The 24,158-nt window shown below is 35.8% G+C and overlaps 1 protein-coding gene across 2 annotated transcripts in view; it reads left to right on the top strand.

The window, feature by feature from the left end:
* The window catches only part of ATP2C1 (ATPase secretory pathway Ca2+ transporting 1), a 48,263-nt gene that overhangs the window by 16,550 nt on the left and 7,555 nt on the right, over positions 1-24,158 (top strand). For both annotated transcript variants that reach the window (XM_062509232.1, XM_062509221.1), the window contains 21 exons: positions 180-269; positions 2,990-3,025; positions 3,901-3,962; positions 4,322-4,430; positions 6,200-6,355; positions 6,903-6,971; positions 7,662-7,737; positions 8,216-8,282; positions 9,367-9,491; positions 10,737-10,834; positions 12,272-12,367; positions 12,478-12,567; positions 13,294-13,398; positions 14,207-14,363; positions 15,604-15,774; positions 16,775-16,872; positions 18,433-18,483; positions 19,247-19,413; positions 20,953-21,021; positions 22,709-22,825; positions 23,590-23,737. In XM_062509232.1, coding sequence (XP_062365216.1) covers positions 180-269; positions 2,990-3,025; positions 3,901-3,962; positions 4,322-4,430; positions 6,200-6,355; positions 6,903-6,971; positions 7,662-7,737; positions 8,216-8,282; positions 9,367-9,491; positions 10,737-10,834; positions 12,272-12,367; positions 12,478-12,567; positions 13,294-13,398; positions 14,207-14,363; positions 15,604-15,774; positions 16,775-16,872; positions 18,433-18,483; positions 19,247-19,413; positions 20,953-21,021; positions 22,709-22,825; positions 23,590-23,737 — 2,157 coding nt within the window. The remainder of the gene's footprint in view (positions 1-179; positions 270-2,989; positions 3,026-3,900; positions 3,963-4,321; positions 4,431-6,199; positions 6,356-6,902; positions 6,972-7,661; positions 7,738-8,215; positions 8,283-9,366; positions 9,492-10,736; positions 10,835-12,271; positions 12,368-12,477; positions 12,568-13,293; positions 13,399-14,206; positions 14,364-15,603; positions 15,775-16,774; positions 16,873-18,432; positions 18,484-19,246; positions 19,414-20,952; positions 21,022-22,708; positions 22,826-23,589; positions 23,738-24,158) is intronic.

The following is a 24,158-nucleotide window of genomic DNA, read 5'->3' on the forward strand; positions in this document are numbered from 1 at the left end:
GAAATTGCCTCAAGTAAGCATCTGAACGGTAGAGTTAGCTTTTCTTTGCATTGGTAGATTATAAATACTTTAATAATGGAATAATATGTTTCAAAAATAGATCTGGTGTGCTTTGAAGGATAGATGAAATGGCCTTTCTGTCAAGATTGTGGATGAATTACTCTTCTGTTTCATTTCAGTTTAAAAACCCCCTTATTATGCTTCTCCTGGCATCTGCAGTCATCAGTGTTGTAATGCATCAGTTTGATGATGCTGTCAGTATTACTGTGGTAAGCAACTAAAGTTCTATCTTGGTTGGGAGTACTTGGGAATGTGTGACCCACATGTGTGTTCAGCATCATGAGAATGCCAGTGTGGGATGGAATCTCTTGATTGTATGTGTTATCATTAAATCAGTTTAGTTTGTGACTGGATTTTGTTTTTTTCTTTTCCTTAATTGATAGCAGCAACACACATCAAAATGCATCCAAGAATAATTTTATGGCTGCTTCTTGCATCATTTCTGTTGGTTAAAATGCCTGTCTTTAGGCGTTTGTTCAGAGAAGTAATTTTTGGCATATTCTGTGTAATTTTAGTCTTAAATTATGCTTTAATTTTGAATTGAAGCCAATTTAAACCTTCTGTGAATTTACTTGAAAGATGTAATCTTTTAAACATGAAGAAGTAAAACCTGGACTGTCTAGAAATTGCAGAAGAAAGAAGCTGAAATAATAAATTTTTGTAGAAGGTTGCTAGGTTGCTAAAAAGGGTGCTAACCTAGTGAGCCAAATATAGTATTCATAACTGTCACTGCAATTGGCACAGAGGAGAAAACTGTAATCCCTTTGACCTTTTAGGGGTGATAGGTGGTGACTGATAATCATTTCTGTATGACTAGAGGCACGTTCTAGCTGGTTTATTTTCTGTTTTGTCTTATCTCTGGACTTTCTGTGTTGACTTTACTTTTGTATTTAACTCAGGGTAACTGGAGGTTTGCTCCTAATCCCTGTATTTTTTTATAAATAATAGTTGCCTTTGAAAGATAAACTATGTGGCCTCTCAAAGATAAAACTTGCAATTTTGAATTTGAGTGTAGTGTTAATTTGGAATAGCTTGTTGTGTTCCTAAGTTGGATATAGGTGAATTGTTGTATTATGAAATATATTTAATTATCGTGGCTTAAAGTTGAATAATTTGATGTTTTTTTTCCCCTTGGTTAGTGCCCTTAATTCTATTTCTTAAGCCTCTTGAGCAAGGCAATGAGAAAAAACAAGGCAATTAGTGTAAGAAAGCAGTAATTCCTTTGTTACAGTCTGGGAAGAAATCTTTCAATAGCCTTGTGGATATTGGTAGAAGTATCTTAAAATACAGAGAAAATGTGATTGAGTTAAAATTATCAGCTGTGGGTTTTGTCTAACTTCTAACTTGTACCATTTAGTCTTGTTATTATCAGTAATGCCCACTTTGTCACCAAGTGAATATTTGTTTTAATTAATTTTCAGATGATTGTACAATTTTTCTATGACTATACATTTGTGCTTAGAGCCTTGGCAACAAAACTTACTTGCTATGAAAGATCAGTGACATATATTACTTTTGGTAGCACTGCTGCCTTGAGCTGCTTCTGCCCTCCCTTTAGCTCTGTTGGTACAAATGTAAAGCTTCTTGATGTGGACTTGGAACTGAAATATAAAATCATTAAATACTTTCCATTTGGCTTCTTAATGCAAGCCATTGCACACAGACACAAGCTGAGAGACTGATGTGAGGCTAGGAATGCAAAGCTTTTTCAGGTAGCGTGGTCTGTGGCATATAATATAGCCTCCAAAAAACCATGAAGCTGTGGTGGAAATATTCCATGGAAAGATGAAATATGTATATAGTTATTTCCTCATATTCAATTGGTGAGGCTAATGTTGCTATCACAAGTAAGATGGACTTCTGTGGATTTATTTAAGAGGTCAAGAGAGTTTTTCACTTGCAAAATGGTAGTATCTTGGTTGTTTTAGTAGCTGCTGTGTGTACTTGAAAGGCTTAATTAATGGTTGTTGTGTTAGGGTTCTGGGAGAAATCAGTGTAACAACTCAGCTTGGGTAACAAATTCAGTTAATGTAGCAAAACTCAATTTGGGAGTGTATTGAGGGAGAAGGTGAGACTTGCTTTACAACAAACTGATCTTTGTTGTTTCCTGGAACAGATTTATTTCATTTGCTCACTTTCACATCACATGCTTAGAAACCCTGTAATGTTTACGCTGAAGTGTTGAAACCACGATTGTATGTGATAGAGGGGACTATGGAGGCTGCTCTTGAGGCCTTAGTACTTATCTTGGATTCTTCCTAATGAGCAACATTTTTTAGCATTTTTGTTTGGGTTCTCTGACATCTTGTCTGTTTGGATTTTGCCCAGTGTCCTGTTTCACTTTGTGGGTGCCTTGGGCAGAGTTTCTGAGGCTCATTCTCCTCTTGTTCTTGCCTTGGGCAGAGTTTCTGAGGCTCATCCTCCTCTTGTTCTTGCTAGACTCTTTTATGGCTCCAGACTGGTTCTTCAGCCTGCTGCCTCTTGTCTAGTCTTTCTGTTATCTGGGTGTTTGAACGAAACCATGTCTGTGAAGCCCTGTAGCAAGTTAACACCTTTGTTCTGGTCACAGAAAACACCAGTCAGTTTTTTTTTATTTGTGTCGTGGGTCTCTTTCCATTGCTGTCTTTTACTCACTGTTTAGAAACAGGAAGCAGAGGCAGTTTTTCAAGTTTGGTATCTAGTTATTAATCTTATTTTTAGTAAAATCAGGTTATCGCACTCTTGGACATCACTGAAGCAGGTGCAAATAGATAATGGCATTGCTTTTATGACAGACCTGAGGGATTTTGAACATGAGAAAATTAGTTTGTTTCCCAAATCATCGTGTTAATATGTAGTAACAACTGTGACTCAGCAAAACCAAATATGATTGCTTACTTTTGTGGTCATTTGGAATGCTTTTATCTCACCCACTTCTGTTCTCTTGCAGGCAATAGTCATTGTTGTTACAGTTGCCTTTGTTCAGGTAAGACAGCTGTTGTCCAAATAAGATCATTGCTTTTCAGTAAGCTTTAATTTAAAAGACTGAAGTAGCTGTCTTGGTGCATTGCGCTATGAGTGGTTGAGTAAAGTGCTTTCATCCAAGTCTTTGCCTTTTCCAAAGTGCACAATTGGTCCTGCTTTAGCCATGTTGACATTTATGCCCCTGTGTCAGCATTATACTCAGCAATAGGAGTACTTGGTAAGGAAGCCCTTGTAATAAACAGAGTAGAAGTACTTAAAACATCTAACTTCATAGAAAAGATTTTGAAAATGTAACTCTTGCTTTGAAATGGAGAAAAGATTGTCTTCGTTTCCCAAGTCATAAAAAAGTTGTTTTCATTCTGTAAATGCACAGCTTTAGTCAGGGTGTGCCTAAACCAGAATTGCTGTGTGTGTTTGTGCTTTCTATCTTTAATTACCTTAATTTTGTAACCTGTTTATCAAGTTAAAGATGAGCTGTCTTACCTTGGTTCTCCAGGGGCTATGAGCACGAGCACAGTATTTTTGGTATGATTTGTTAAACTGTAGCATTCAATAATGCTTCTGATGCCTGAGTTTAGGAGCATTTTAGCAAGTATTACAAGGACCCTTGTACAAGATGTTGAAGGATAATGCAAAGGAGCTCCGCTGTTTTTTCCAGAAGAAATGCATGTAGGCAAATCTGTAAATTTTTCGGTGTTTGGACTATATTTGCTTTTTACCTAATAAACTTGTTGGAAGTAATCTCTTATCTGTCTGGAATATTACTTAATACAACTTTCTTAATGAAATAAATTTCAGTAGCTAAATTTTATGTTGTGTAAGTTTTCCCTGTTTAAAACTGCAATCTGCTTTATTTTTTAAAAAATGTCTCTGCAGGAGTACAGATCAGAAAAATCTCTTGAAGAACTTAGTAAACTAGTGCCTCCAGAATGCCATTGGTATGTAATTTTGTCCTTTGAGTCCTAAAGTAACTCATGGGAAATTTAATCTGAAATCAGCAAATGGGAAAGATTTTACTGAACTTAGTTCCTGTGTATCAAGTTCTTATGCTGACACAGAACACACTTTGCTTTTGCTCATTTTAAAGATTGTTTTATGAGCCTGAGAAACTATACTGTGTGGTTGCCTCTCTAAACCCTTTGAATTATGTTATTGATGAATAAGCTCTGAGAAACAAGTAGCATATTAGAAATATTTTGCTGAAATGTGTAGCATTGCAATGTGGAATAAATGGTGTGAATGCTTTTCTCAGCCAAAATGCCAGAGAAGTAATTCTTACTGCTCTTTGTGCCTGCAGTGTGCGAGAAGGTCGGGTGGAACACACACTTGCAAGAGATTTAGTGCCAGGTGATACAGTCTGCCTGTCAGTGGGAGACAGAGTTCCAGCTGATCTACGATTATTTGAGGTATATTCCTAACTTGGTTTTAGTATTTGGTAACTTTGTTTTTTGTGGGACAGAGTGGAAGGGAAGATAGCCACTGAGTACTGAAGTGCAGTGTTGTTTGGACTTCACAACTATCTTCATATAAAATTTGGAGTAATTACTTTCCAAATGTCCCATACATTCTTAAACAATGTATGTAGTTTCTTACTGTAGGGCAGGAGAAGAATTTTTCAATTTTATGTATAATATACGTAAAACTCTTGAAAATACTATTTTTCCCCCCTCAATGTTAAATATGTTGTAAAAACACTGTTTTCAGTCTGAATGCTAAGATATTTTGACATCTGTTTGAAGGTGGTTTTCACTCTTCATCTGCATTAAATTTTAAGGTGTAGTTCCACTGTTCACCAACAGTGAAATGTTAGAAAAACTCATGAAATTGTGCTGGTGTAATCTTTTCTCTCTGACGTTTTTTCATCAGTGTGTGTTGTTATATCTTCTAGTGTACTAAATATTTGTGGTATGGAAGTGCTTGAGTTAAAGCAGTTGCACCATAGCAGTACTTGAACATTCTCTTAAAATGAAGTGGAATGTGTGTATATATATTCATCTAACATATTTTGGTGCTTTTAGTTGAATAATGTCATTTTTCTATCAGATTGGGCATCCTCAGTTTGCTCAGTATCTGGGCTATCTATCCTGTTAGTGTCTGGATATAAAAATCCAGAAAATAAATAAATATAAAAATCTGTATGTCCAGGTTATCCGCAGTTGATAGTTAATTAATCAGTGTTCCTTTCATAGACAAATTCTAAATTAACTAGTTTCTTGACAAATTTGTTTGGATTGTGTTGTTAGCCCCTGTGGTGTAGTTGGTACTTGAACGGGTTTATTTTTTATGACTGTGAACATACTGCTTCCCTTGGCAATTGTGTAGTCCCTGCATTGTTATGAAACTGCTGTTGCAGCAGCACCTACTTGCTTGCTTATATCTGATACCATGCTAAGATAGCCGCATGCTCAGGCCTCTTGCAAAGGAAAGCAGAAATGGAATTAGAAGCTTCTCAGATGTCTGCAGCCCTTCACTAGAAGAGATTTTCTTTCCATTGTAAACCACTCTTGCACATCATTTGAAAATAAGAGCATGTCATCTTATTTTCCTCTTTTGTCTACTGGGCATTGCTACAGGGTGGTGGGTTTTAAAAAGAAATTACAGAGATCATCTTTTCAGAGAAAGAACCAGATTTGTTCTGCATATTCTCATTGATGCTGTTCTAGAAAACAGAAGGGGTAACTATGCACTATTTACTTTGGAAAGGCATTTGTATAAGTGAAAACTTTTCTTCACTGGTCTGATTTTTTTGGGGACAATCTTGATTTTCAAAATGAATTTGCAGATCTTTTCTAGCCTAGGTTTTCTATATGTTAATGAGTGGTCCATCGAGTTTTCTGATCATCTTCTCTAAAGCCAGTGTATTGAATCAAAAACTAACATACCTATAAGAGTGTAGACTTGAAACACAATTCCTTTTGGTAGTGGTGATAAATACTTCAGAGCTCATGGCTAAATCTGAACAGTAGCAATATGGCATCTTCATCTTCCATCTTTGACTCTGGTGAGAGTTTTGTAGGAGTGCTTGTTGCTTTGATGATTCTTAAAATATTGACATGTCTCATTATCATATGAATAAATTGGTTATATTTTAATGGTCAAAATTGTGAAACTTGCCTTTACACTTCCAAATGCTTACAAAATATTGTCATGCTTTTTATGTATTTTGTTTTCAAAGGCTGTGGACCTTTCTATTGATGAATCCAGTCTCACAGGTGAGACAGCTCCTTGCTCTAAATCTACAGCTCCTCAGCCAGCTGCAACCAATGGAGACCTTACTTCTAGGAGCAATATCGCTTTCATGGGGACATTGGTCAGATGTGGAAAAGCAAAGGTAAAACCATTATGGAGAGAGAAGGACATATTCCATGTTTCAATTCTTTGAAGACAGCTCTTAATTTTTAAGTTTACCTCCCAGTGATTAGTGTGATACTTTGCAGAGCTTTTCTCGCTGGTGCTTTTTCATACACTAAGTTTAATAAGAAAACTGTGGCCATGAGAGCTCAAATTCATAGGGAGTAGATGATGTAAAACTCCTCTGTCTAAGGTGTTTTGCTTTTAGAGGTACACTCATGTGTTTGAAAATGTGTAACAGAAAATATGGTTCTGGCTAGTGTTGGGTGTTACCAGTTTGAGTTTGGCTACTGGTAGTTAGTAAGTGCTTCAGCAGTGCACAAAAAAGCAATTTGTTTCACTGAGGCAAAAGGATTTTAGGAAAAAATTCTGACTTGTATCCAGAACTAATTCTGTAAACAGTTAAAATTTGTATTGGGTTAATGGCATTTGCCCATGATTGGAGTAAAATCTGTCAATAACAACCATTAACACTAAAACTTCAGACTTGATTTGGCTTTATGTTGTTTTTTTTTTTTTTTTTTAAGGGGATAGTTATTGGAACAGGAGAAAACTCTGAATTTGGGGAGGTTTTCAAAATGATGCAAGCAGAAGAGGTAAGAGAAGATATTTAGAAGCAAAGACGTAGTTTGAAACTGTGTATTTCATTCATTAAAACTTTGAATTTATTCCATAGGAACTTAGTTTAATATACATTGCTTTCAGTATTTTCCTTTGCTCTAGTGAAGCAAATCTTAGGTCTTGGTCATGAAAGTAGTAATTTAATTCAGTGCAACAAAATATCTATAGCTGACCTAAAGAGGTAACTGTGAAAATAAACCTGTCTAAATATTTACATAGCTTTCTGTTTTGCTAAATTGAATTTTCTGTAGATGATTAAAACATTCCTTCTGAGATATAACTAGCCTTCTAGGCTCTAATGCTTCTGTTTTGAAAATCAGTTTTATTCTTGCTACCAAGAACCTTTTGATCTGGAGGGAAGTGTGGTGGCTTGTAGTTGGCGTGAGGTTTTGGTTTTTAAATGAAATTTTTTGGTAAGACTTTTTATATTAATTTGTTGCAGATATCACAAAGCCCTATTTATTTCTAATAAATACTTCATTTAATTCAAGTATTTTTGAATCTCACTGAATTCTGTGAAAGAACAGTCGGTTTTCCTAAAGTAAATATATGAAAATACAGGGTATAACTGCATCTTATTTACTGACTGTCTTGAATTTTACATCTGTGAAGTAAAATGTGATGCAGTCCATTTGTTAACTGCTGCTTGTTTGCCATTCATCAAGGCTCCAAAGACGCCTCTGCAGAAGAGCATGGATCTCTTGGGAAAACAGCTTTCCTTGTATTCCTTTGGTATAATAGGTAAGATAATAATTGCAAAAGATTATCTAATGGCCTGGGAAATGGCAGACTAAATCTCTAAAAATCTTTTAGCTCCTGATTTCATTGGTCACATTGAGTTCATGCCACTAGTTATCTGAAAATTGCATAATGTGACATAACTCTAATCGTAAGGGTGTTTACTTGCTTTTTCCTGCAAATGTGTTTTACTGACTTTGTCCTCCAAACACTTCCTTTTAAATTGCAACATGTCTTGGATTCTGATTCCAAGTGTGCATAAGTGAGTACCTCACTTAGAGATATGGTTGGGCAACTTGACTGGCTAATACTTTCTTCATCTTTGCCACACTAATGGAATCATAACAGTGAAATAAATAATAAATTTTTATGGATAGCACAATGGTAAGTTTTGTTCTGGTTATTTGAATTTTTTCTTGTCTCCATGAGGTTACAGTACATGCTGGTTTTATGTTTATCCCCTTGACTGTTTTCCTTATAGGAGTTATTATGCTAGTTGGCTGGTTGCAAGGAAAGCATATCCTTGATATGTTCACAATTGGTGTGAGGTAAGATTTATGTTTTGAAATAATGTAGGTCATACATTACAGCAAATGTTTGAAAGCTAGTGATCTATTTTATAATATGCTTACATACACTGCTCTTAACTTCATGTAAGTAATTCAGAATGAAAATAGAAAAGGAAATTCTTACATATTTTTAATGATGCAGTGTGTTCCTGTCAGTCTCTTAAACTTGACATTCATATGGTGATTTCTGAGTGTCTCATGGAATGTCTGCAAACAGGCAGTAGAGTTGTGCAGTTTGAATTTTTGTTACTGAGTAAATAAAGTAGCTGTAATTTTACAAGGCATATGACAACACTAAGTTACTTGCAAGCTTTGTGTCATGTAGTTCAATAACTCATCTTCTACTGTATTATGCAAACTTAATCCCAGTGTGTTCGTTGAGAGCAGCACTGAATTTAGATGGTCTAACTCCATACTTCTGGAAAAGTTGTAGGGGTGGTGATTACATGGGCAGTGCATAAGGCGGAAAGGTTTCTTTAAGTGACAGGATCAGACTCTGAAGAATTATGCATTTGTGAAGGGGAGAAAAGAAACCCAGGAACTGCATCTTTGAGCATTGCCTAATGAGTTATGACCTTGTTTATGTAGTCATCAAGTTTTTTATTTGTTTGTTTTTAAAATGACCTTCAAGGCCATTTCCTCACTTAATTTGCTGCCACATCATGATCTGGCAGTAGCAATTGTGGATCAGTGGTGGCATTTCCCAGTTCTGTTTAGTGCTGACTACACTTATTCTTCACAATCTTGGCTGCCTTGCACAGCCTAATTAGTGTTTTGTGTAGGCAAAACAGATGTACAATTGATCTCTCCCTCTCCCCTGCATTTCTTCGTACTTTTGCATAAATAATGAGTAGAAATGATCTAATTTATTTCATTTGTTGCTGTCTTCAGCGGGTTTCTTATAATGAATGCTATATAACGAGAATCGTATGGCAACTCCTTTTCTGTTTTAATCTCAGTGACCAGTCATCTACAGAAACAATGTTCTGAACTGTAAATTCATCACTATTGTGAATTCCTGTATGACATTTTAAACAGATCTGTGTATTTACTTCCATTACAGTTTGGCTGTGGCTGCAATCCCTGAAGGACTCCCAATTGTGGTAACGGTGACACTGGCCCTTGGTGTGATGAGAATGGTGAAGAAACGGGCTATTGTAAAAAAGCTGCCTATTGTTGAAACGTTAGGTATGACTAGATTAACTTAGAGATAATGTTTTTGAGTAGGAAGTAATAATGACTTCCAAGGAAAACAAAGCAGGTATTCTTATTTTGCTAGCAGTGTGTTGGCATCTCTAAAACATTCCTAAATTGAATGTATGTTACACTGGAGCAATTCAGGGAGATGTTTCTATGGGCCTTTTAACTATGTTTTTTTGAACTGAAATAAAGAATCTGCCAATTAATAGCATGCCATGCTAGCAATACGCTAAACTGTTTGCTGTAAGATGTTCTTCTTAAATGAGACTTATAAAATATTTTTGAAGCTTTAACTTCTTGGTGTGAATTTAGGATTGATATTGACAGTTGAAAACAAATCCATATTTGAATATTAGAAAAAGCTTTGTAATCATAATGCACCTTCGGGATGTGCTAATATGCTGCTCATATTAGACTGCAAAATCATTTTAAAACTTTAAAGCTCAAAGAAGTTCTGTATGTAGGTTGAGTGATAAAACATGTAAAGCACAGAACATGGAAAAGAAATAGAAATACTAAGCTAAATAATTCTGCCGCATCTGAATTCCTTTTTACGATTTGAAGATTGGGAATTTTTTTTCTCGGTGCCTCTATCAGATTTTCACTAGTGTTGTAAGATTTTTTTTGTTGCTCGTACAGTTCCTGCTGTCATGTCCAGAAATGGCAAGATGCTGTAACACTCTCAGAATTTCCATTCCCGAGTTAAAAAGGCACATACAAATCTTACATTTTTGTAATATTTTCAAGATTATTAAAATTTTCAGGCTTATTAGTAAATCACACTTGTGACTTACTAGTGTAACACTTGCATGACAGATAGTGTGTCTAGTGTTAAATACATGTTGTACATTTTAATAAAGAAGAATTAATTCTGTAAAGCAGGCTCATAGTTTTTCTCCTCACCAGGAATCACAACTGAGATTTCAGTAACATAGCTTGAGGTACAGCAGAATAAAATAAAAGGGAGGTAGTGAGTGGACACATTTTGTATAAATTGTGAATTTGGGATTTAAATTAGTTTGGAGGAGTTTTTTTATTTATTGGACAAACTCTCAAAGAATCTTGTACAATTATTCATTAGTATTTGAAAACTTGCTGTCTCTCACTTGTTCTTTTTCACAGACAGCTGCAATATTTATAGAAATTTGCTCAGCTTGCATATTTTTGTCTTTGTTAGTTACTCAGATTGTTCTAAACAAGAATTGTCTTATAAATGTTAATTTGTTATTTCAGGTTGTTGCAATGTCATTTGTTCAGATAAAACTGGAACTCTGACAAAGAATGAGATGACTGTTACCCATATTTTTACTTCTGATGGACAACATGCTGAGGTATGTAGTGTGACACTTAGACTTGAATTTACTTTTTTATTTTGTTGTGTGTAACATCCTGGACTATACTGCAGGTAAATTGTCAGTTAAGAAAGAATAAATTTGTTGTACTAAACTCCTGTCCCTCAGTTCATTTTAGTATGCAGCCTTTGAGCTGTGCTATGCAAGCCTTCTCTGGTTACAGAAGCATTTGTCATATTTACATATATAAATTTATATATATTTTATATTTTTGAAATGTATATTAAGTTCTTAAAACTTTTGGTGACTGTATGTCACACACAGTAAGAGACAGATGCTAAGATGCACAGACAAGTTGAGAGATTGTGTTTTTATTCAGTACAGAAAGTTGAGGCTATTTTGCTGTTTCAGGTCCAAAGAAAACCCCCTAAAATTTACATGTTCCTAACATTTAAAGTGGAGATATCCAACTTTTTGCCTAAAAGACAGTTTATTGTGTGAACTGTTCATACTGAATATGCACTGTCATTCTTGCTTTTTTATAATGGATGGACTTGCAAGTAGGATCAGGACATGAAACAGTGATTGTTGAGATTAGGGAGTTGCTGGAGAGACCAATGATTTAAATCCACAAAAGAGAAGCAAACGCAGCGGGAATGGAAAAGCAGTGAGGTGTAACTGGATGTGGGCTCATAGGAATGTTTTAATCAAGTTCTTAAATTCTCAAGATCCTTGATCAGGGTTTTATTTTAATAGTAATTTTATTCACATTGTTTCCTATTAATTGCCCATATTTTCTTACATATCCTGATATTTGGTTTTTTATTGCTAAAAGTCTATATGAATACTGCTAGTAGCACCGTTGCATCTGGGTCAAATCAACTCCTTTTTCCTAATGGAAAGAGAACTTTAAAATGGCTGTGAAATATATTAGCTGGAAATGCTGTAGGTATGAAGACTTCTGGGATCCTAGTAGGATACCTGGTTTTATGCACTAAAAATACAATTTTACTGATTTTAACACCTTTCTGATGTCTAAACTCAGAGGCTGTTCAACTGTTTCTTTTTTTTGTTTAATAACTCCATGGTAATAGGACTCTGCTCTGTAATGACACTCCCCTGCAGGGGTTATGCATTGTTAATCAGAGTCAAGACAAATAGGAGGAAGAAGTTAGAAAGCAAAAGAAAGAAGAAAAAAGAAAGCATGCCTAATACTGTATGGAAACAACATATACTACATTTATTTATGCTAAGGATAGATTGATACTGTTTAAAGAAATTAGTGTCTAATATATTTTATTGAACTCAGAGTGTTGCTGCATTAGAAGCTGAGTAAGAAGAATTCATGCGCACTGAGTAAAAGCAGTCATTATGAATGACCTTTTGAAATTCTGCTGTAGTTTGTAATAAAAAGCTGAGAGCAGTTAACCTGGTGAATGCTGCGTTGCATGCTGCCTCTGGCTGCTTGTCTTGCAGGTTACTGGAGTAGGTTATAACAGGTTTGGAGAAGTGATGCTTGATGGTGAAGTTATTCATGGTTATAACAACCCATCCATTAGCAAAATTGTGGAGGTAAGATCTTGGCAAAGAAAGGTGAGTTTTAACTGATGATGTAGCACGAGAGCTTTGTGTGGCATTTACTTTGTGTTCTGTTTTCTTCCCTTTCCTTCCTCATCTTTTAGGCTGGTTGTGTATGCAATGATGCCTTGATTAGAAACAACACATTGATGGGGAAGCCAACAGAAGGGGCTTTAATTGCACTTGCTATGAAGGTGTGTACTTGATAGTGCTTTTTGGATTCATGGCAGGTGGGAAATGTGTAGAAATAAGTTGTGGCTTTGTTTTTCTCATTTTCTTCTCTTTTGGATCTCCTAGATTTGTATTGCAACTGCTCATCTCCTATGTTTTTCTTGTAAATCTTGGGCGTTCTGAAGGATCAGAAAAAAATATTTACGAGTGAAGTAAAATCTCTATTTTCATCTTTTTGCACTTAGTACTGTCTTTTTACCTGCCACAAACTGATTTGCCTGTTGAATATTGACTGTACTGTCTCTTTCCCAGTTTCACATCAGTAGCAGAGGGAAGGTGATAATTGTATTTGTGACTGCAGAATTTACAGTGCCTCTTAAGTGCAGGGCTTTTGAATTGTGGACACTGTGCTGAAGTGTTTGGGTTTTTTTCTTTTTGGGGTGGGGTGGGGGGGAGGGTTGTTATTGCTATTTTGTGTAATGCTGTGACACACCCATTACAGCTACTGAGAAATGTATTAAGGCTCATGGTGATGCCTGGAAGAAGTTTCTAGGTGTTTTCAGTGCTAGTTTGTCAAGAAGTCTGTGTAAATTGGACCATTGCTCAGAAGGCAGCTTTGGAGATGAAATTGTTCTTTAATTAAGTGATGTTTGCTAACTAAGGTGTTTCAGCAAGTCTTCAAATGTCATGCCTATTTGAAAAGAAAAGGTCCTGACATTGTGGTGGTACTCTGTATCTGTTTTATACAGATGGGTTTAGATGGAGTCCAGGAAGACTACATAAGGAAGGCTGAATATCCCTTCAGCTCAGAACAGAAATGGATGGCTGTCAAATGCATTCACAGAACACAGCAGGTAAACTTCAATCGCTGTTTTCCATGTGGGAAAATTGGTAACAGATTTAAAGGGAAGATAAATTATTTGAAGACTAAAAAAATACCGTGGATTTAGAAACTTGGAACTCTCATCAGTTAAGCTTGTCATGGAAGATTGAGGTAACTTGACTGCTGTGCATATAAATAACTTCACAGGAATAAAATAGGTGTATTTAAAAAAACCCTTTTTAATTTAGCGAGAGAAAATGAAGGACCAGTGATTGGAAATTTAGCTGAAGCAGCCTTTCGTAATGGAAAGGGGGGAAGGAAAGGAAGGAATGAGTTGATTTAGCTTTGGAGTTTTGTTTGAGGTAGGTGGGGGACTCTTAGTCCCGTATCATCATCTCAAGGCTAGATGGCTATCTGGAAAATATTAGAGTTATTAGGCCTTGTACAAGAATGGAGGGGATGCTTAATGACGTGTGGAGCTGTTCTGATGATGAGTTTAAGGTCTTTCAGGTCTAATGTCCCATGTAGGTTGAATTTCTGTCCTTTGCGTGGCCTCTTAGTCCGTAAACTCTGACTTGCAGTGCCTGTGTTTGATGTCTACTGAAATGAGATATTGATTACTGGCTTGGCTCTTTTGACTTTACAACTCTTGAATGTACGCTGTCTAGAGACACTCAGAGGATCAGATTTTTTATGTTTAGTAGTGTAAGTTTGGTTTGCATTATGTTCTTGAGATTGTTAAGAAGAGTACGCATCTGTCATATATCTATGTGTGTATGTACTTGTGTATGTGTAGTTATGCATATACACATGCACACAACAGCTCTTTTTTCTTTTAGGACAAACCTGAGGTTTGCTTTATGAAAGGTGCTTATGAACAAGTCATTAGATACTGTACATCGTATAACTGTAAGGGACAGAGTCTACCCCTGGTGCAGCAGCAGAGGGAGCAATACCAGCAAGAGATGATGTCTATGGGTTCTGCAGGGCTTAGAGGTAAGGCTGTTCCAGTTTAAATGGCCACTGCTTGTTGTTAAAGAAAAAAACAACCCTAAAGTCCATAACAACAAACAAGAGCAACCCAAAACACTGGGATCTTCTTTTTTGACTGGTTGGGGGTTTTTTGTTCAGTAAGTGCCACTGTGTTGTTTAGCTATTAGGCCTGTATAGTAACATGATTAACATGATTAAACTGCAGAGGGTGAGAAAGGGCACCGTTGCCTCCTGTCATCTCTTACAAGTGCCCATAACTGAACAGTACATTTCTACTTAATGACTTCCATACCTTATTAGAGATGCCTGTGGGGGGAGGGGGGTTAATGTGAACGTATTTATATGTCCATTACTTTGGTTCCTGTCTCCTTCATGAGTTAGGCTAGCAAAACTGATTGCAGGTCAGGAGATACCATTAGAATTATCTTGTGTTAACACGTTGTGTAGAATTTTAGATAAAGCAAAATATTTTTCACAAGGTGATTGACAGGAGTTCATTATGGGCCACGATCATATGTGACTGGCTTTCTTAGGCCTCTGTAAAGAGATCTCTAGGCTGCTAAATCCATGTACAGCTTTTTATTTTTTTTTAAAGGGAGGGTACTCTGTGGTTCAGGAATTTCCCAAGATGCAAATTATTAGAAGCTGCTCGGAGTGGTATTTTTTTCCTGTTTTATTTGAACAGTCATTTGTTCGGTCTGTCAGAAAAATCAAGGGAAATGTTTTGAAAGAAGCAAACTTGCTTTTTCCTTACAACTCTGATGACATTTAAATATATTTGAATTAAGAATCGTACTTTAAAAGACATTCCAGAAACTATTCAGCATGTACTCAATGAAATCTGCCTCTCAAAAGGTAAAAATAAAAAAATTAAAAAGCAGAAAAATAAATATATTAACTGATCCTCCACTTCATCCTAATGCATAAAATAGATGCACAGAGAAATCACAAATCTAAGTGAGGCTCTCTTTCTACACAGTCAAAATATAAACACTTGGAGATGAGAATAAATAGGAAAGTTATCTTTAAAACCTGGCTGTTTGGTAAGGAGTTCTTTAGAAGACAAGAGTGTGTATAAGTAGGCTATTGTGAATGCTCAGCATTGCTGCTACCAAGGTTTAAAAAAAGGAAAATATCAATTCCAGCCCTTTGTTTTATGCTGGCCTGTTAGCTTGAAACAGTTTTTTTAAATGCTGATATAAACATTGATTTTAAATCTTATCATTTTTATTTCTTCTTAAAGTTCTGGCTTTAGCTTCTGGTCCTGAGTTAGGACAGCTGACTTTTTTGGGGCTTGTGGGAATAATCGATCCCCCACGGACTGGCGTAAAAGAAGCTGTTACTACACTCATCACCTCAGGAGTTGCAATAAAAATGGTTACTGGAGATTCACAGGAAACTGCAGTTGCCATTGGTATGAATAGTTCACTTCCTTTTATCTTTTCTTGTTTTCTGCTTAGCTAATTGTTAGGAAGTGTGCATAATAAGTCTTTAACATTTCTGAGTTCTGTATTTTGTATTAATGTATGGCACAGTGGAATTAGTGGGGAAAAAGACTCTAAAAACCCAGGACCCTAGCCTGAAGTGATAATTTGGTTTCAGCTTTGAATAGCAGCTTTTCCGGTTTGTTTAATATATGACTTTGACTGTTTGAAACTGTATTTTTTCATGTTGTTTATTTATTTGCATATGCTTGATTTCTGACTCTTGCTGTTACACCACCACTACCCTCCCAACCCTCAGCTTTAGATGCCTGTCTCTGACAACAGGGATTAAAGTAAAAGAGCCAGTGACGAGGAGTAATGATACATGGCACTTCAGTGCTGTCTAGTACAGTTTTGTCCATACAACTAAGTTTGAACCTTAGGTATCATTACTAAATATAGTAAAAAGAACTTATAAGCAGTTTGTTTAAATATAATGCATTAAAGAGCAAGCACTTTAGCCAGAATAAGAATTCTTTACAAACAGGATGATGAACAGTTGAATGTGCACATCAAGAGTATATCCCCAAACTCAGAACATTTTATCAGAGGCTTTTTTTCTTTCCCTTGTCTCCCTCATGTTATTTTTCATTTTCTGTCATGTTATTTTTGAACTGTAAATTCTTTGAGGGGACTGAACTCCTCTATTTGTTCATATGACACCTGACAGAATCAACTACAGACCTTTAGACCTAAAAAGACTAAGCAAATAAGTGTCTGATTTAGGATAGACTTTGTAGCATGTTGTTATTGCTCAAGAGTTCATCTAATTTACTCCAAAACACTGAATCAATAATACAGTAAGTTATTCTGCTGCAGGTATTTCAAATCTGAAATGCTGCATTAAATAGTATGATGAAAAACAAAATTGGTATATAATGTCTTAAAAGGGTAAATTATCATAATAAGGTTTTTATGACTTTTTTACAGCTAGTCGACTAGGATTGTATTCCAAAAATTCACAGGCAATCTCTGGAGAAGAGATAGATGATTTGGATATTCAGCAGCTTTCTCAAATAACACCAAAGGTTTGTTTCGATATGCTAATTACTGAAATGTGACAAAGGATGCATTTACATTGTGAGAAATGCTTTTTTTTTCTGTGGCAAGCTAAAATGTGACTTCAGAGTTACAAATAGTATTGTTCTAATAAGTATTTTTTGGTCTGACATATGACCAATATGAAAATCTATTTCTTTGAACTTACACAGTTATCTTTTTAGGGAGTTTATTGCTTCTGTCTCTTTTAATAACTCAGGGGTTTTTTTATCTTTAACTTTCATTTTGCCACCTCTTAGTGAACATCACCTTTTTGTGTTATTAGGCCATTTTATTTCTGAGCAACTCAGTTCATTTATATAATCTTAGAGTCTGCATGTTCAGACAGTCCATTCTTTTGTAATTCATGAGAAGACTTGTCTGTGTTTTTAATGATTTTGATTGATCTGAGGTCGCTAGTTGGGAATTTTTAAAGGGTCTATTTATTAAGTTACTGCTTAATACTTTTTAGTTATTAAATAACTAAATGGATTGACCAATGTCCAAGTTATGAATGTGAAGACATAATCAAATGCAATAGGGATTCAGGTTTAGCTATGTTGCAAAATTCATGCATCAAATTGCTGCTCTATTTGCAGAGGACTGCAAAATTGCACTGCAACATGGTTGAGCCTGGTGTAAGCAAGCCAGAAGCCAGTATTTGCAATCAAGAAATGTGCATGTCAGCTTTCTGTCTTTTCTTAGTGACTCACAGAAACTGAGAAAAAGAAAGAATTGTGTGGCAAATAGTAATTTTTGGTTTATTTGTTAGTATGTGTTCTTAAGGGCTGTAAATACCCACATTAAGTAACTGAAGTAGATACAAATTCACTTACATGTTTGACCTTTAACCCAATTGCTTTTCTAGGTGTCTGGTTAAAATCTTACTAGGAATTAATTAAAATCAGCCAACAAGATTGATAGCTGTATACAGTCTAAAGTGGTTGATGAGAAATCTAGTTTTTTGTCAGGCTTCTTGAAAAGGAAAAATACTAACTGTATGGAGATTATGAAAAACTAAATTCCACATGCTCAAATTTCAATTTACAGAGAAGTCCAGAGACCAAGAAAAACCTGAAAATTGGTCTGTCCAAGTCAGAATTTTTAATTAGCTTTAAAAACTTCTACTGTTAATGATATGCTATACACTAATAAAATTGAAATATCCTGAATAGCTTGTCACTTGTGCTGATAAGGAAAAGGATATTGATTGTAGACTCAGCATCACAATTGCCTGCATGAATTTAGTCAGGAAGGCCAGCACCAAGCCATTATGCCTCCATTGCTTCATTATTTTAGAAGGCTTTTAAATAGCATATTCTGTCTTGAAATATATAGCACTAACTTTGTTTACCAGAGCACACTTTGAATCTTCTCTAAAATTAATGATTTCACTCGATTGAAAACACAACTCACTGGTGCTTCAGCTTAAGAGGTAACAAGAATACAATTGGCCTTTGATTGTATTTTTACCCTCTAACTTAATAGAATACAATGCAATTCTTTACATATCTGAAAATTTCACCACTACTTCATTACTCTTTTAAAAGGTTGCGGTATTCTACAGAGCCAGTCCCCGACATAAATTGAAAATTATAAAGGTATGTCTTAGAGAGGCTCAAATGCTGGACTGTTGCTATGGGTATTGCCTGTGCTGCTTTACTTAATGTGCTACAATGTGTCAAGATGAAATCAGATATGCATCTGATTTGGCAATGAAGTGTACTTGAAAATATTACCTAGAAAAATGCATAGTGCCTGTAAGGAATAGGTAGGTAAAATTGTGCTTTCTTCTGTGTAGGGAGCTGGGGCTTGATTGAGATTTTGTGTCATGTTGCAGTTGAATTGACTAGGGACTTGAAAACCATATTTCTGATACTTGTCAGATGAGATAAAAGGGAATGAATTTCAAGCCGTGTCTGTGGCAATGCCTCTATTCAGAATTCAACAAAAGAAGGTAGCAAAGAAGGATGGACTCAGTGTAACTGGAACAATCAGAAAAGTGAAAATAAGGAAAAGTCAAAACACTGAGACCATAGGGATACATGCAAGACTTATAAGAAGGTGATAATGGTAACATGGAAATACAATATCTTCTGTCTTTCTCTAGAATTTTTTCTTTCCCTAAAGGCAATTTATATACCCTAACTTTAAAATTTAGGCTCTCTGATTATATGAACTGAAGTTTAACCCAAAATCTTGTATAAAAATTATTTAGAACAGAAGCAGCTGCTTTTTTCTTTAGGACATTACAGTGCAATTATAAGAAATGTAGGAGGGGGAGCAGTGATATAAACCTTGTATCTAGAATAATTTTAATAGGATGGGTTATTTCAATCCCTGATTTCTTTTCCTTCTCTTTAGTCCCTGCAAAATAATGGTGCCGTAGTAGCTATGACAGGAGATGGAGTGAATGATGCTGTTGCTCTGAAGGCTGCAGATATTGGTGTAGCAATGGGACAAACTGGAACAGATGTTTGTAAAGAGGCAGCAGATATGATCCTCGTGGATGATGATTTTCAGACAATAATGTAGGTGGCCTTTATGTATATCTCTTCTACTGTATAGCTTTAATAAGGTGTTGCCTGGGTTAAACCAGTAGAAGATTCCCTGAACTTGTAGCTGCTGTAAATTAGTTTTCTGCTCAGTCAGGAGTATTAGCATGTTTAGAAACATACCTGAGGTGAAGTTGTGAGTCTATTAGCAGTTAGTAGATTTCATTCAATTTTGTACTTCAGAAGCATAAAACTAATTAAAAAATTACAGAGCATTGCACTCAGTTTTTAAAAATTATGTAGATCTCCATTTATTTTCAATTCCTAAATGTGGTGATTTCAGAAAAGGAAAAAAACAAAACTATTTAGATAGTGAAATCTAACAGGTGAAAATAGGTTATTAGCATTTGGTAACCAGCTGTTTGTACTTTTTCATTTGTTTTGGTTGGTGTATTTCAAAAACAGCTTAGCTAAACTTATCCTATTTTGACTTTAATTCATCTGACTTTTGAAGGTAGTGATTGTTGACAGAGCTGAACTGCTGTCTGGTGAAATAGCCTTCATTTTGAAATTATGCATCAATCTCAGAACACTTCAGTTCCAAAGTATGGCACTTAGCCCTTGGGAAGAAGTGAAATGGAGAAGTACAGCATAAGAAAATCTACCTATGTAGCAGTATGTCAGAGGATGATCTGAGGTTGTCACACTAATTCAGCCAAAAGAAATGTGCTGTTGTGCAAAAGCATAACAGAGAAGGGAATCATTTTAACATAGTCAGAAGGGTACATAGGAAGGACATCTGCAGTAAGTACTTTACGTGGGCTTGGTGAGGTTTTTGCTGGAATGCGTTATCCAATTTTGCTCACTTCATCAGGAGAGCTCTCAGTAGGAGAGAGGAAAGAGTGTTGAATGCTAAGGAAAAAAGAAGTATGAATTTCCATAGTTTTGCATATTTTAATTTTTCTGTTTTAAGTTGCTGAAGGAATGCTGTTTAATTACTGGGTGAATGGAAGAAAAAAAATCAGTTTTATTTGCAACAAAGTAGGCTTGATTTGGATAGCAGAAAACCCTTTCTCACTGCAGTAATTGTGATAATGTGATAGGCAAGTTGTGACGCATGCTAGGGGTTGTGAAGATGGTGTGTACATATTTCATTCTGGTAAAGGAAGAATACATGGTCCTCTAAAGCCGTGCTGTATTTTTGTGGGTTTTTTTAAAAGTGTGTGTGTAGAGGGTTTGTTGGCTTTTTGGGTTTGTGGATTTTTTTTTATTTTTATTATCTAACTTGATTTAGAAGCTCTTATCACAGATGGTGGTGAATTTTGAATACAGAGGAGATCTTATTCTTAATAATTACATTTTGAAAGTTAAGTATCTGGAAAAATAACTTGTGATTATTCACAATCACGGTATAATTTGGGTTTGTATAGTCTAGTTGAAAAACAAAGACTGCCAAAGTTAAAAGCGCCTCAATTCCATTTGTTTCTTGCTGGTTTTATTGCTGCTTAAATTAATAGTTTTTTTGGTTTGTTTTAAGGATTTGTCTAGTAATGTAATCTTTGTTTTTAATTGCAGGTCTGCAATTGAAGAGGGTAAAGGAATTTATAATAATATAAAGAATTTTGTTAGATTTCAACTGAGCACGTAAGTTTGAAAAGCTGTCAGTATCAGATATTTCTTGTGAATGAATCAAAGCATGAAACAGATGCATAAATTCCTGTAAATTTCAAGTTAGATGCTGATACTGTGCTTTTGAATTTTCACTATTTTGTATTTGGTGGCTTGTTTTATTTTTAAGGACCCAGAAGATAGTGCAATAAACAGACATGTAATTTTAAACTCAACAGTCATGGTTCTTCCTGTTGAGATGTGTAAAGTCAGTTACTGAAGGGGTGATGAGAAACAGCATAGCTGCCTTTGGATCCTTGATTAAATGAGAGTAGTTAGTCCCTCCTTAACCAGAACATGTATTCAAATGGAGGAAAGCAGGGAATCAGGATGTTAGTTTTTCTGAAAACCATTTAGTGGTTTGTAGAACGAGCTAACTATATGAAACTGATTTCCTTTCCTTGCCCGTAAGGGTTCATGTGCTAGCTATATAATGTGTATGTAAGACAAGAGGACAAGAGTTTATTAAGCCTTAGTTTCAATTTTTTTGTGAGTTTATATTATTGGATCTGGATTCAGGGACATGGTTTTCCTCTTCACCATGTCATTCATGTACTTTTTTGAAGTCTTCATGACATTTCAGAGGGGTCTGAAATTTTGCAGAAGTTAAAAAAAAACAAAACCAACCAAACCTTAAAACCTCAAACTCAAAAAAGCCCCATAAAAATCTCAACCCACAAACAACAAATGCCACCCAAAAAAACCCCAAAACAACAACAACAGAAATTCTCAGCAAAAACTTCCAACCCAACAAAACCCAGTTAAGACCAATTTGTTTACCTGCATAAACACTGTAAGAAGTGGCATATACTTGCAGTCTTACCAAGTGTCCTGTCTAGTCTTACCAGGACTAGGCTAGGAATCTGCTGCTGAAAAATAACTAAGTGTAGATGTTCTAGGAAAGTGTGCTTACCTGTTTTTGATGAACCAGTTGCCCTTAGGTTTTTCCTGTCCCTCTTTGCAGTGAGAACATAATAGGGTTCAGTACAGTGCTAAATTTGGAATCATTATAAGCCTTGCTCTCTTCTTCTTGGTTATGAAGCCTCTTAATCTTGGACTGAGAGTAGTTGATGCATGCTTGTTTACAGAGGTTTCTAATGCTGAGCTTGCAGCCAGCTAATCTGTTTTACAGTTTTTGGCCTGGCCTTCTCATCTTGCTAGTAATGAGGAGTGGTTGTAGGTGTTTTTGGGGAGCTTGAGTAGTACCTTGCCTTGACTGACCAGGCAAACCAGTGACATGTGCACAGAGTGAGTTTGCTTACATTAGGAGTGGAAAAGTGATTTGTTTTTCAAAACCCTATTTAGAAGTTCCACTTTTGGCAAAAGAAAAGTCAAGGACCCAGTTCCTCATAAAAAAATCAATTAGGTGATGGTGAGTGATAACTCTGAAATGTTACCTAAAGTTTGGGAGGTTTTTAAAATGCAATTTTGCTGCCTTTTTATTGCCAGAGAAATGCTGTTTTAAATATGGACTGTGTCAGAATGAGTATTCTAAAGGATTTCATGCTCTACCTCAAAAGTTTGACTTAATGTCAGTCATGACTCCCACTGTCAAAATCTGTATCTACTCTTAAACAGTTGAAGTGTTGATTACAAAGCAGTTATTAGTGGCTCTTCAGAAATGTTCCATGCTGACAGTTGTAAAAATGGATTCTTTCAACAGGAGTATAGCAGCACTGACTTTAATCTCACTGGCTACATTAATGAACTTTCCTAATCCTCTCAATGCCATGCAGATCTTATGGATCAATATTATTATGGATGGACCTCCAGCTCAAAGGTAGGTAATTACTCTTAACTCTGTTAGGTTCTGTAGTCCTTTTATTTTAACAAGAGAAATGGTTGCTCATAAAGGGAACTGTGATGTGTTAAATTTCAGTGAAATGTTTCAGGAAGAGCAAACCTCTCTCTACAACTTCCTGAAAGGTGGTTGTAGTCAGGTGGAGGTTGGTCTCTACCCAGGCAGCAGCTGACAGAACAAGAGGACAGTCTTAAACTGCACCAAAGGAAATTTAAGTTGGATGTTAGGAAAAAGTTTTTATGGAAAGAGTGATCATATACTGGAATGATCTCCCCAGGGAGGTAGTGGAGTCACTGTCCTGAAAGTGTTTGAGAAAAGACTGGGCGTGGCACTCGGTGCCATGGTTTAGTTGAGGGCATGGGTTGGCCTCTATCATCTTGAAGGTCTCTTCCAACCTAGTTATTCTGTGTGATTCTGTGTGAACTTTCTCTGTGATCTTCAATGTTCGCACTATGTTTCTGTGTTAATTCTATTTAGTTTGCTTTAGTATCTAATTATATGGGGGCAGCAAGGATACCCAAAGATCTATGGATATTCCCATGAAACTTGCATGCAGGGTTCTGGCTTCCCTCTGGGTTCTTCTTCTGACCCTCTTCACTGCAAGTAGATGGTGGAGGGGGAGATGGTGAGGAACTAGCATTAAATCCTCTTTTTTTCCAACTTAGAAAATCTGATCCTTAAGTTAGAAGCAGTGAATTAATTTTATGATGATAAAAAATTTAAGATGTTCTTTTAATTGTAAGCCTTGGGGTGGAGCCTGTGGATAAAGATATTATTCGAAAACCTCCAAGAAATCTGAAGGACAGCATTCTGACCAAAAACCTGATTGTTAAAATACTGGTTTCATCCATAATTATCGTCTGTGGAACACTGTTTGTCTTCTGGAGAGAGGTATGTCAAAAGTGCAAAACTTACACCAGTAATAACCTAATTTAAAATAAATCCTTTTTATACCAGCAGTTGAAATTCAGATTTAATATGAACTTAGTAATGAGTTTTTGCCATGCTTATTGAATATTAGCAGAGTAGAGAGGAAGATTTTCAAAGTAGTTGTTGAAAAGCAAAATACAGTTTTAGTCCCCAGTCTCTATTTTAACACAGACATTTTTAGGTTCCAAATCTACTTTGGAAACTTAGCCCATAGAAATAAATTATGTAAATCTTCTAACCAGATTATTATGAAACAGCCATTTGACTTTGTTTTCCCAGTAGAGAAAAATGTTGCGTGAACATTTGGCAATGCATCATAGAATTCCTTCTATTCCACGTGCTTGAATAAATGTTGGTCAGGAGGCTTCATTTAATCATATGT

Source organism: Cinclus cinclus, chromosome 1 (assembly GCF_963662255.1).
Source record: "Cinclus cinclus chromosome 1, bCinCin1.1, whole genome shotgun sequence".
Taxonomy (NCBI): domain Eukaryota; kingdom Metazoa; phylum Chordata; class Aves; order Passeriformes; family Cinclidae; genus Cinclus; species Cinclus cinclus.